The sequence below is a fragment of the Cornus florida genome, unplaced genomic scaffold (genome assembly GCF_030987335.1).
Source record: "Cornus florida cultivar Cherokee Brave unplaced genomic scaffold, ASM3098733v1 CherokeeBrave_3.0.0_Hap2_Chr02, whole genome shotgun sequence".
Lineage (NCBI taxonomy): Eukaryota > Viridiplantae > Streptophyta > Magnoliopsida > Cornales > Cornaceae > Cornus > Cornus florida.
This window is the reverse complement of record NW_026775572.1, coordinates 3,548,843-3,560,144: the sequence shown is the minus strand read 5'-3', so window position 1 is coordinate 3,560,144 and position 11,302 is coordinate 3,548,843. Positions and strand designations below refer to the sequence as shown.

The 11,302-nt window shown below is 33.9% G+C and overlaps 1 protein-coding gene across 1 annotated transcript; it reads left to right on the top strand.

Annotated features, from left to right (window-relative positions):
- The first annotated feature begins 2,637 nt into the window (after window positions 1-2,637).
- LOC132289214 (uncharacterized) lies at window positions 2,638-10,594 on the top strand. The gene is made up of 10 exons (XM_059789941.1): window positions 2,638-2,699; window positions 2,879-3,107; window positions 5,667-5,771; window positions 6,005-6,174; window positions 6,892-7,025; window positions 7,156-7,333; window positions 8,181-8,739; window positions 9,296-9,408; window positions 9,544-9,787; window positions 10,095-10,594. Exons 1-10 carry the CDS (start codon window positions 2,638-2,640, stop codon window positions 10,320-10,322), a joined length of 2,022 nt encoding a protein of 673 aa, XP_059645924.1. The 3' UTR covers window positions 10,323-10,594.
- Window positions 10,595-11,302: the final 708 nt, after the last annotated feature.

Genomic DNA, 11,302 nt, shown 5'->3' with positions numbered 1-11,302 from the left:
TAACAAACAAAGATAGATTGAATATCAGCATCATTGTGTATTTCACGCTCTACACATATGCTTTTAACAAAAACTATGATTTGATTTATATATTAAAAATTTTTAGAATGGAACAATTTATTTATTTTTTCCGTCAACAATATTAGAAATTGAATCCTTGGCTCAACCCTTTCTGTTTAAATGTAATGCTAATGCTCTCATTACTATACACTATAATGAATTTTGGGAGGAATTTATAGGAATGAAATTCAATGTATTATGTTTTTAGTAGTATAATATTTGTGCAAAATCCGTAACAAAAATTATCTTATGCTTAATGAATGTTTGGAAGTTGCCGAGCAATCCTTAAGCCAGAAAAAAAAAATAATAATAAAAAAAAAAATTTGTGGTTTGGTTTTTGTTTGAATATTGTCCCTAAACGCCATTACGAAGTATACATATATATATATATACACAAAAATAGCAAGATAATTTTTTTTGTAAAGTGGAGTAAATTTTTATGCTCGTGTGAATTTTAATGTTGCATTTAGGCAAGTCAAAGCAAGAGGAAAGGAGATGCAGTGTCAAAATATCAATGAGAGAGAGAAAACAAGTAAATTTTTATACTTGGAGCTTGGATCTTTGGCCGATTCGTTGACAGCAACACTCACATGGTCTCATCGTTCTAGGACCACTCGTACTTTAAAAGTGAGGAAAATTGATTGAATGTGATTGAATAAAGCGAGTTTCTGTTTAAGTGAAGGAAAAATAATATGATAAAATATAAATATATACCGTATATCACTCGCATAATTAAATTTTTTTTAACACTTGCATAATTAATTGATTAATTGACAAACTCAATCAACAAGAGATCCTAGCTTACAAAATTTAAATATATAAAATAAAATAAAAAATCATTTGACCGACCATCTATGAAATAAGGGCAAAGATGTAATGATAAAAGATGTTATCAATCATGTTAATATGCATATGCAACATTTTACGATTATGGACGTAAATTAAAATTTAGATTACATGGACTTGGGGCACTTGTGTCACGAATATTTATTTTATTTTTTTACAGTAAAATAATATTTTTATGTAATAAAATATTAAATATAGAATTTAATTTATTTTAAAGTAAAAAAAAATTGTCATATTTGGAGAACTGTAACTCACAACAATCATTATTCCTCAAATATGACACTCTATTTAAAATAGAAGAAGTAATAAAATATAACTGAATAATTAAATGTGCTTTAAAGTACATGTTCAATAAAAAAATGTCGCACATGTATCCTGTATCAATTTTTGAGCAATAAGGGTATGATTGGATTGAGAGATTTGGAGGAAAATAAAAGAAATGATAGTACAAATTGTGTTTGGGTTGGTTGAAATGAGAGAAAAGAAAGGATAGGAAGCTATTATCCCTCCTTATCCCTCATTTTCTATCTCTCAAAAATTGAAAAGATAAGGAGAGAAAGGATGGTGTTTAAGGAGGATTTTCATAATTTCAAAACTACCCTCAACAATTAAAGAGAGAAAATTATTATTCCACTCATATTTCATCTATTTTAAAGGATGTGATAGTAATTTGATTGTTATTATTTCTCTTCTTTTCTTCCCTTTATCATATCCAAACTGGAATACTATCTTCTTCTTCTTCTTTTTTTTTTATATTTTAATCCAAACATAAATAGAGATTAATTGCTATATATCATTTCTCATAACTAATGCTATTTTTTTTTTTTTCTTTTCTCTCTTAAGCATCCAAACAAAGCTTCACTGCTTGACCAGGATATGTGACGGGTGGGGCAATTGATTCCACTGAATTTTTTTCTTTTTGCTATTATTACAACTAATTTTGCATTTTTTTTTATTACATATTTACAAAATTTTGACTTTGCCATCACTAAAATTAAAGAAAACGTCAATACTTAACAGTTTTTAAAGAGTCTATATAACAAACATAGATTAATAAAATCATTACTGTCTAACAGTATATGGTGAGAAAAAATTGCATTTTTATATAGGAAATTAGGAACTACAACTTTCAAGCTTTTCTATACACCGTACCATAATTACAATTATTGACTAGATTTTTTTTATACACGGCACCAGATCTGTGATGGGTGGGGAATTGCTCCCAATTTCGAAGACTCTCTAATAAAGACTTAGGATCACCTCCTGTACTGAGAATTTGCATGTTTTCAAAATCATATAATTCATATTACTGTGCTAAAAATAATTTAAAAATTAACAGGTCTGTGCCCGAGCAATAGTAGATTCTTACTATTCAAAAAATGGTTATGGGTTCCAACTTTAGTAAAGACATATTTGTGTGAGTACACTAAGAAAATATAAATAAATATAAAAATTAAAAGTTTGAATTTTTTTTTTTTTTTACATTAATGAAATGTTGGAATATTAAAGTTTTGACGCCGTGAAAAACTTAACGGCAACAAATTATGCCGGCTTATATAAAAAAAGCCCAGCCAGCCTCCAACGGGAATACCTCGATCCGTGGGCATGCACCAAAGTGTTGCATGGCCTCCACGTGGCAGTCTTTGCGAGCAACACATCCGATGCATTCCTCGTACAAAAAGGAGCTCTCATCCACTCTGCTCACAACTCTCTCAATCATATCACGCGATTATGATGAATAAGAATAAAAATCTGTCAACCCTTGCTAACGACGTTCTTCAGAGATGTGCCCAGTAATTAATATATATATATATATATATATATATTTATATGTGTGCACATAGCATGTTATGTTGTTTTTCATGATCTCGATATGAATCGCGTGTATATATAATTTTGGTAATTTATAAAGGTTTTACTAACCATAACAAAATTAATTTGTCTTAGAAAATGTATTTTTAAATTTTGATAGGAAGCTAGATACATGTGTTGATGCATTGGTGGAGGAATTTGAGAGAGAAAGGAAACCCAAAAATGGTGAATACTCGAGGAAATTGGTGGATTATTGCTGCGCAAAGGCTCTTAATGACATGTGTTGTAGCATCAACGAAACCATTGATGATGGGTCTTTTAGTCGTTTCACCTTTGATATGATGCTCGCTTGGGAGACGCCCAGTTCTGATGATGAACACTCATACCAGGTGCACAATTGTCCCTTATTAGTATTATTATTATTTCCATGTTTTAGTGTGTTAAAAATGGGTGCTTAATTAGAGTTTGCTTTTGATGCACTGTCAGTGTCACAATTTTTATTTTTATTTTTATTTTTATTTTTCACGCAATTAAACAGCACCAGAACCATGTCTACTGTATTTGAATGGAAGTCGATCAATAAATTCTGAAGGTGGGTTGTTTTTTAAATAATTTATAAAGTGGGTTCATTTTTTAGCCTCATAATCAAGGATTTAACTAAATTCAGGTAATCCACTAAGGTTGATAATAAATTTATGTGATAGGATTCCCATATCCAATAAAGAGTAACAATGCAGCTATATGAGTATATGTACCGTAAACATTAGACACATTTTGTAATAACAATATATGGGTCCACATTATCAATGGGCATTAAGCGGGATGATATGATCCTAGAAAGTTGGAAGTTTGAGTGTTCCATCCTTCTAAGGTCAATATTGTGCATGTGCACGCTTGCTTGAACTTTCGAAATGAAAATAATAATAAATAAATAAATAAAATATTTGGAGCATAATAAGAATGGGTATACTTAGGATGCCTTGGGTGAATTTTCATCTTTTGCAATTAGGGAAATATAGTCTCTTAAATTACTTATTGAAGTAGATGTGTGTAGGACGGATCATGAAAAGTGTAGTAGATTGTCATACCACTTGTTAGAGCCATAGTTCGCCGTATCGGCCGACATTGAGATTGCATGGATCAAGTATATTAGTTACCGTACACTAAATACTAATATATGAGAGTACCTTTTGACTTGATTCAACAAATTATTTATTTATTTATTTTTAATTTTTTTTTTTTTTTTTTTTTTGTGCATTAGCTGCCCTAGAGAGGTTCAGAGTGGGAATGAGGGATGGGATAGGCTTTGGATAGCATCACTTGTTTTACACTTTCACAGGTTAGAGTACCAGCTCTTGATTTCTTGGTTCTTTCTAACTGTTCCTGCGAACATAAGATCGGTAGTAAATGAATTGTTGCGAGATCATGATGGAAGTGGTGACAAAATTGTTTACAGATCAGTAGTAGGGTGTTTCTATATTTAGAAAGGGTTCTTCTTTGTTATGAATTTATCAAATTTTCATGGTGGAATGTCTTGTATGATTGCCTGTGAATATAAATAGGGCAGCTGCCAAACTACATAGTTCTCTGTTGAACAAATTTGCAGGTTAACTTTTTATAATTTCCCACTTTTGTAGTTTATTGTTGCACAAGATCCTTTGTCTTTTTGGCATCTTGATTACAGTAACCGGGTTGCTTTGCACTGAACTTGATTGAGTGCAAGGTGTTTGATGGATTGCTGTTATACCATCTTTTTATTTAGCAGGTCATGAATCATGACTTGTTTGTGTAAGAAGCTTACAACTTGTTGAGAGAAAAAAGACGCTAGCTTTGGTGGAAGATGCATTGGGAGAACCTAATCGAAAATCTCATGATGATTGAATAATGAAACAAGGCATTCACGGGATATTGCCAACCTATAATAGGCTAGTAAAGACTTTAAGATGTAACAAAGTAAGATGCAGCTGTTGCGGAAATGATTAGAAAACATGATATGGCCGTAATTCCTCGTTGGGTAGTTCAAATAATACTGAAGCTTTAGTAGTAAGGGACAAGAGGGTTGCTAAAGGCACTAAAGGCCTTTTTTGGTAAGCTTAAATATTTTTCTGGGAATTCTAGTGTAACTTGAGTAAGAAATGAAGTATTGAATAATTTTGTTGATGTTGTTGTTGCCATTGAAGTTCATTGTAGATGGCATGCTCAAGCAATTCTCTCACTGTTGGGTGCATGCCATGGTTAAGAAACATCGGATTGTTATTTTCTTCTCATTTTTCCTTGCTATTTTCTGTCATTGGAAAATCATAAAATAGGACCAATGGAAAATCAAAATTAGATGGAACTTATTTTTCCAAATTTGGCTTTCTCCTCTACAAATGTATAGTATTTGGCATAGGTTTGTGCAGGCATTCACTTCATAACAAACATATCAACTAATCCAGTGCTACACTTTACTCTTGCATAGAATTAGAGAATTAGCTTTGTAGAAGGAACAAGCTGGCAAGAGAGAGGAAGGAAGAGGAAATAAATGCTTGTGATTTGTCAAATACGATTCCGTTAGGCTTCAATTGCTTTTGCAGAAGAGCTAACAACTTGTCTATTTGATTGTACTTGCCTTAATATCAGTAATATTAGGAAATTTTGAGGCCCATACGGTGTACAATGTAGGAGAGATTGTTCTACACACCTGATTTGGGATAACTTAATGGGGCGCATATAGGATTCCCAAGCTGCTATACAATCAGGGAAAGTAGTAGTTTCTTTTGGAGTTTGTTGTAATTTAGTATCATTTCTACAAAAGACTTTCATTATTGTTAAATAAGACATAGGAATGGTGATAAGGTACTTGCTTTTTCACTATAATTTGGAGTTGTCCTTTTTTGAATTTTATTTATGTTTTACTTTGATTCTAAAATTATCATTTTCTATATATATCTTATTTTGATCTGCAGGAGAGTGTGGCAAAGGAGAAAGAGGAGAGGAAGAAGACACCTACAAATGCAACTCAAGAACAAGACGAGATCCCTCTTTTCTATTCAGATATCATGCCACTCCTTGTAAGTTCCCATTTCTTCCAACCATCTGGGCAATGCTCTAGCTGAACATCAGCCTTTAGGATTTATTGAGTGTGATGTCATAAAGACTAGTAAATTTAAAAAAGATAAAACTGACACAAAATAATGTTGTTGCTGCTTTCGATATCGATTGTAAGACTTCCACATTAATTCTCATTTTATTTTATTTTATTTACTTATTTTTTGTGCAGTAACAAGTAATGTTATGTTGGTAGGTTGATCACGAGCCAGGTGTTGGAGAAGATGCATTTGTGTGGTTGGGAATACTGGTTCCATTAATTGCAGATGTTGTCAATGGAAGATTTACTTTCGAAGCTCTTACTGCAGCTACAGCTTACAGGCTCCATTTCCCTGCTTATGATAAATTCTTGAAAGAAATTGACAAGTAATTCATCTAGTCTTACTTTTACTTCCATCTTTGAAAAAATCGTTCTTACCAATTATAATGCTGTAGAAAAGGGTATGAATTATTGAATGGATGAAGTAGGGATATCTACAAAGGAAAAAGAATTAGTTTCAGGTCAAAGAGGTGGTGAAAGCCTAGCAGCTGAAAAATGACTAAAATATTGTTTTGGGCACTTCAGACACAATTTTGGAAGTGGTCGGACAAGGATTCAGTTGAATTGATCCATTTAAAGCTGAATGGTATGCTAGAGTTCTCATCCAAGCCTTTGTTTTGGAAGTTGGAGCAGTCAGCTGGTTGGTTGGACAAATAGATGGCGGTAGCATCAATAGTATCTCAAAAGAGACTCGAGACCCCTTCCCTCTCTCTTTCTCTTCACCAATGAGTTGTGGCATCCTGTCCTCTTTTTTTTTTCCCTTTTATCTCATGTGTTGAATTTATAACTTGATCCAGTATTGCAAAAAGATAAATATATAATTCCCTACTTATCCCCTAGAAATGATATGTCATGGCAGTGTCAAACGTGTCAATGGCAATATTTTGATACAAGTGAAATAAATCTGCCTGGCCATCTCAATCATTGCCTCGTAGAAACAAATCAGACTGCATCTTTTGTGCATGATTTTGAACGAGCTCTTTGATTAGTTCTTCCTTTTATTTTATTATTGTTTATTATTATTATTATTAATATCTGAACAGATGCATAAAACATCTGCAAAAGCAAGCAACTCCAAAAGGTGTTGAGTTCGCGGATGATGAGTTTATACTGCACGTGGAGGGAACTGCAAGCACACAGAGAGTAGTGCGTCATATTGGAGGAACAAATTGGCCTGGTTCGTCTTTACTACTATCAACTGAACTACATGCTCTTCAGCTTCATGAAAAATTGAAGTTCTTCATACTTCTATCCTTTCGAATGATTGACCCTTGGGATTATCCTCATTGTAAAGGTGGTATTTTTAGGTAGGCTTACACTGACCAATTACGCCATCTACTTTGAGGCTTCGGGAGTCATATCTTATGACGATGCACTTAAGCTTGATCTTTCAAAGAACATTGAGCAGAGTGTGAAACCAGCAGCCACGGGACCTTTTGGTGCTCCCCTTTTCGACAAAGCTATAGTCTACGAGTCCTCTGAGTTGTAAGAATACTTGCTCATATGTAGAATTATTATCATTGCTATTGTTGTTGTTGCTATATGAGGATAGTACTAATTACATGTGGAATCATAATCATTGTCATTGGCATCCCATCATCATCATCATTATAGGGCAAAGGGCGTCTGTGCTTGACATCAATTGGCTTTTCACTTATTGGGGTCTTACATTGATGTTGCCCAGATAATGTGCAGGATATATATACATGTCGCTAACCATCCTAAAAACCAACAAGTAGGTTACCTATGAACCAAAAGTATGAATTAGCATGCTTTAATAAGTGAGAGGCCAGTGCATGGTGAGAGGTAACCATTATTGCTACAGTGGTGCTAGGAAACAACCTTTTTGCATTCCAAAATATTTGTTCCTTATGTGGATTTCAACTTTTTATGGAGATTTCTTTGAAAATTTTCAAAACTTTGCCTTCTTGATTAAATTTAATATGCACATTGTTAACTAGGAAAAGATTTTTAAATCCAAGTATACGCTAGGAAAGTTTCAATTTTTTACATCAAAATTAAAGTAGTACACTAATTGCATTTTGGAACATCCCAATAATGGAAAGAGGAGCACTTATTTTGGGACAGGAGTAAAAAGAGCACAATTCAACAGATAGGTGAAGGCATCTTCCAGTTGCTTGGTGCAATTATTGGATTAGCACTTGCAGCGTTGAATCTTAAAGAGTGATAAATAGTTAAATAGAACATGCCCTGGTCGGCATCCTTGTCTAGACAAACTATTTGCTACAAACCTACATCAAGAATGGGTTGTCTTTAGCATTTTTTTGCAACTGTCTTGCTTATAATTGACTCTTTTTGCTCAATTTTCTAGGCAAGAGCCTGTTGTATTGGAGTTCCCGGAGATGACAAGCTCTACAAGACGTGATCATTGGCTTGCTCTTATCAAGGAGGTTATATTATTGCACAAATTCTTATCCAAGTTTGAGGTGAAATCTCAGATACAAGCATGGGAGATGCATGCAAGGACTATACTGGGGATTGTAAGGCTCCATGCCGCTAGAGAAATGCTTAGAATATCGCCGCCTATTCCAAAAAATTTCTTGATCTTTGCCTTGTTTGATGAGTTGCCAAAGGGGGATTACGTATTGGAGGAACTTGCTGAGAGTTTAAAGAAGGTTAATAGTGGACATCCATGCAGTGCTAGCTCAATTTTAAGGTCTCTGAATAGTCTCCAACAATGTGCTTCAAATATTGAAGTAAAAGAAGTGGACGAGGAAAGTAAACCTGTGGGAGGCCAAGTTGACAATCTCTCGTCACTGGAGAGTGCTATTAATCAATCCAGAGAGGAAGCAAAAGAATTTGGTGTTGCCAGAGCTACTGCCGAGAGGCTGAGAGAGGATGGAATTGGTGAGAGTGCCGCTGTTCTTATGGTAAGATGCTGACACAAAACGTGTTCCTGGGCCAAAAGGTCCATTTTATGGTACTGTCTTTCATTTTTCATTCTCAATTCACCAATGGTGTACTAAGGTGAATCTGATCATGATACTCGTTCCCAGAAAAGAAAGAAAAAGGAAAAAAACACTAGAGTTCTCGAGTGCTTTATTATCAATATTACTGGAGTATTTAACAAATAATCAATTCAAACTATCTTAATTCTAAGCAAAATGATGGCATGCCATTGTTACTGTGATGTGGCATGCCATAATGAGTTTGTATGAACTTTGAGGACATAGGGTGGCCTTGGCGCAATGGTAAGGTTGCTCCATTGTAACCTAGAAGTCACGGATTAAAAACCGAAAACAGCCTCTCCATATGGAGGTAAGGCTATGTACATTTGACCCTCTCCAGACCCCACAATAGGGGGAGCCTTGTGCTCTAAGGCTGCATGGCATCACCCTTCTTATTCAATAACTTCTTTTTCTTTTTTCCACTTAAATCCTTTTCTTTTCTTTTTTTGTTTTGTTTCTTTTTCTTTTTTTTTTGTAGGAACTTCTAAGACCACTTAAAGATGTATTACCTTGGTTTAAAGAAGTCTTTACATGGGAAAGACCATCAACCACCCTCATTGCAGTTGCCACAACTGTGTTAGTTTTTTACAAGTAAGTTTGTTTGCTGTATCTGTTCTTACTTTGTCTCACTACTCGAAGAAAAACTTATTTGCTTACCTATCTCTGCTGATTGCCAAATTCATGCACAAATTCTAGAGCATAATTAACATTGTGCTGGTGATGTAGGGAATGGGTTGGCAAGGCATTGGCAGTTTTCTTACTCTGGGTGGTGTTTAAGATGGTTCAGGCAAGACGAAGAAGGATGCATGACAAGTGGAACAAGGTAGTTGTGTGCACTGGTTCGAACAAGACGACAATGGAGAGTATAGTATCGGCACAACATGGATTAAGGACTGTACAGGACATGATGCAGATAGCGAACATTACGATACTGAAAATCTATTCGATATTGATCTCGAGGGCACCCAAGGTACTTCACTTAACTAACTGACACCTCTCACTAATATTTTGTAGTAGAAACAATTGAGCAAAACATAATAAAGTGTAATTGAACTGCCAAAGAGTTGACAGGAGCAACCACACACGGGCAAAATGTTCCAATTTGCAACCAACGGAGATCATCATGAATTTTGCCGGACTTTTATTTGTTAAAGTACACATTACTCTTGTTGAATATAGCGTACCTTTTTCAGGCTTTTGCTTAAGATGAAAAAAAGCTCTCTCATGCTCTGCCACAATTGGTTAAATATTTCACAACTGTTTGTTCTTGATCACAGCATGCCAATATGGTGATGATGTCAATGACTGGCTTAGCAATCTTGTTGGCTGTGGTTCCATTCAAGTTCATCCTTTTGGCTCTCGCGGTGTATTGTTTCATAATGACTTCAAAGCTGGGGAAGTATATTGAAAATGAACAGGGGAATCGGCGGTTAAGAGAATGGTGGGACTCAATTCCAGTTGTTCCTGTTGAAACTGTGGACAAGGTACCCGATAGTCCTACATAATTAGGGCAAGTAGTTACTATGGTTGGAGAATTAAAGAGAGTTCAAGAGGTGATACGGTGTATGAGCTCAGACATACTTTGTATGAGAGTCTGATCTGATCCTATAAACATTCTGATACTGTGATGCTATATATATATATATATATTTTTAGCAGTAGTGAGTGCCTGTTTCATCTGTGAGGGAGATGAGTGTTGGCATTATGGTTTCACTTGTTTCTTGTAAACGATGCACATTGATTCTTATTTATGTGGTCAAATGGTTTTGAACCATCTTGCAAGAAACCTGCTTCACAATAAATCTCGTAGGTTACAATCGTTGAAATGCTGCATGTGCTTTGAAATTATAATTGAAAAAAATATATAGTTTAAAATTTTAACTAATTTTTTTTTCTAATTCTAAATTTAAAGCATTAATTCCATCCTCACGTAGGGACATGTATAGTTATATATTTTGAATTAATGATCAAATTTAAGCAGGTCATATGTTAATGGTAAGGATATATATATATATATATATATATATACACACACACACACACACTAGAGAGAACCACATGCAATGCAAGTAAGTATAACTTAATCATATTTTGAGATAGTAAAATAGCACATGTGAATCAAATGGAGAAAGAAAAATCTAAAATGAAATTAAAAATAATTGACGGTAACTTGCAGAAAAAAGTGCTAAGTAATTGACCATTAATCTCAAAGATAAATAAGGATTAAAAATCACTAAGTCAATCATTTCAACACTTTTCATCATTTTCAAAGTTCCTTTATGCAAAACTTTGTTGAAATCCTAATATTCTTGTATCAATAATCATATAATGACTCTTTATCACTTCAAAATTTTATTTTTTAAGTTATTTATTATTGATTGTTTACGTAACTTATAAAAGAAAAACAAAACTACCTAATGAGTTACAATCTTAACAACAAACACACTTTTTAAAAGTAATCTCCTTAATGCAAAACACTTCTAAT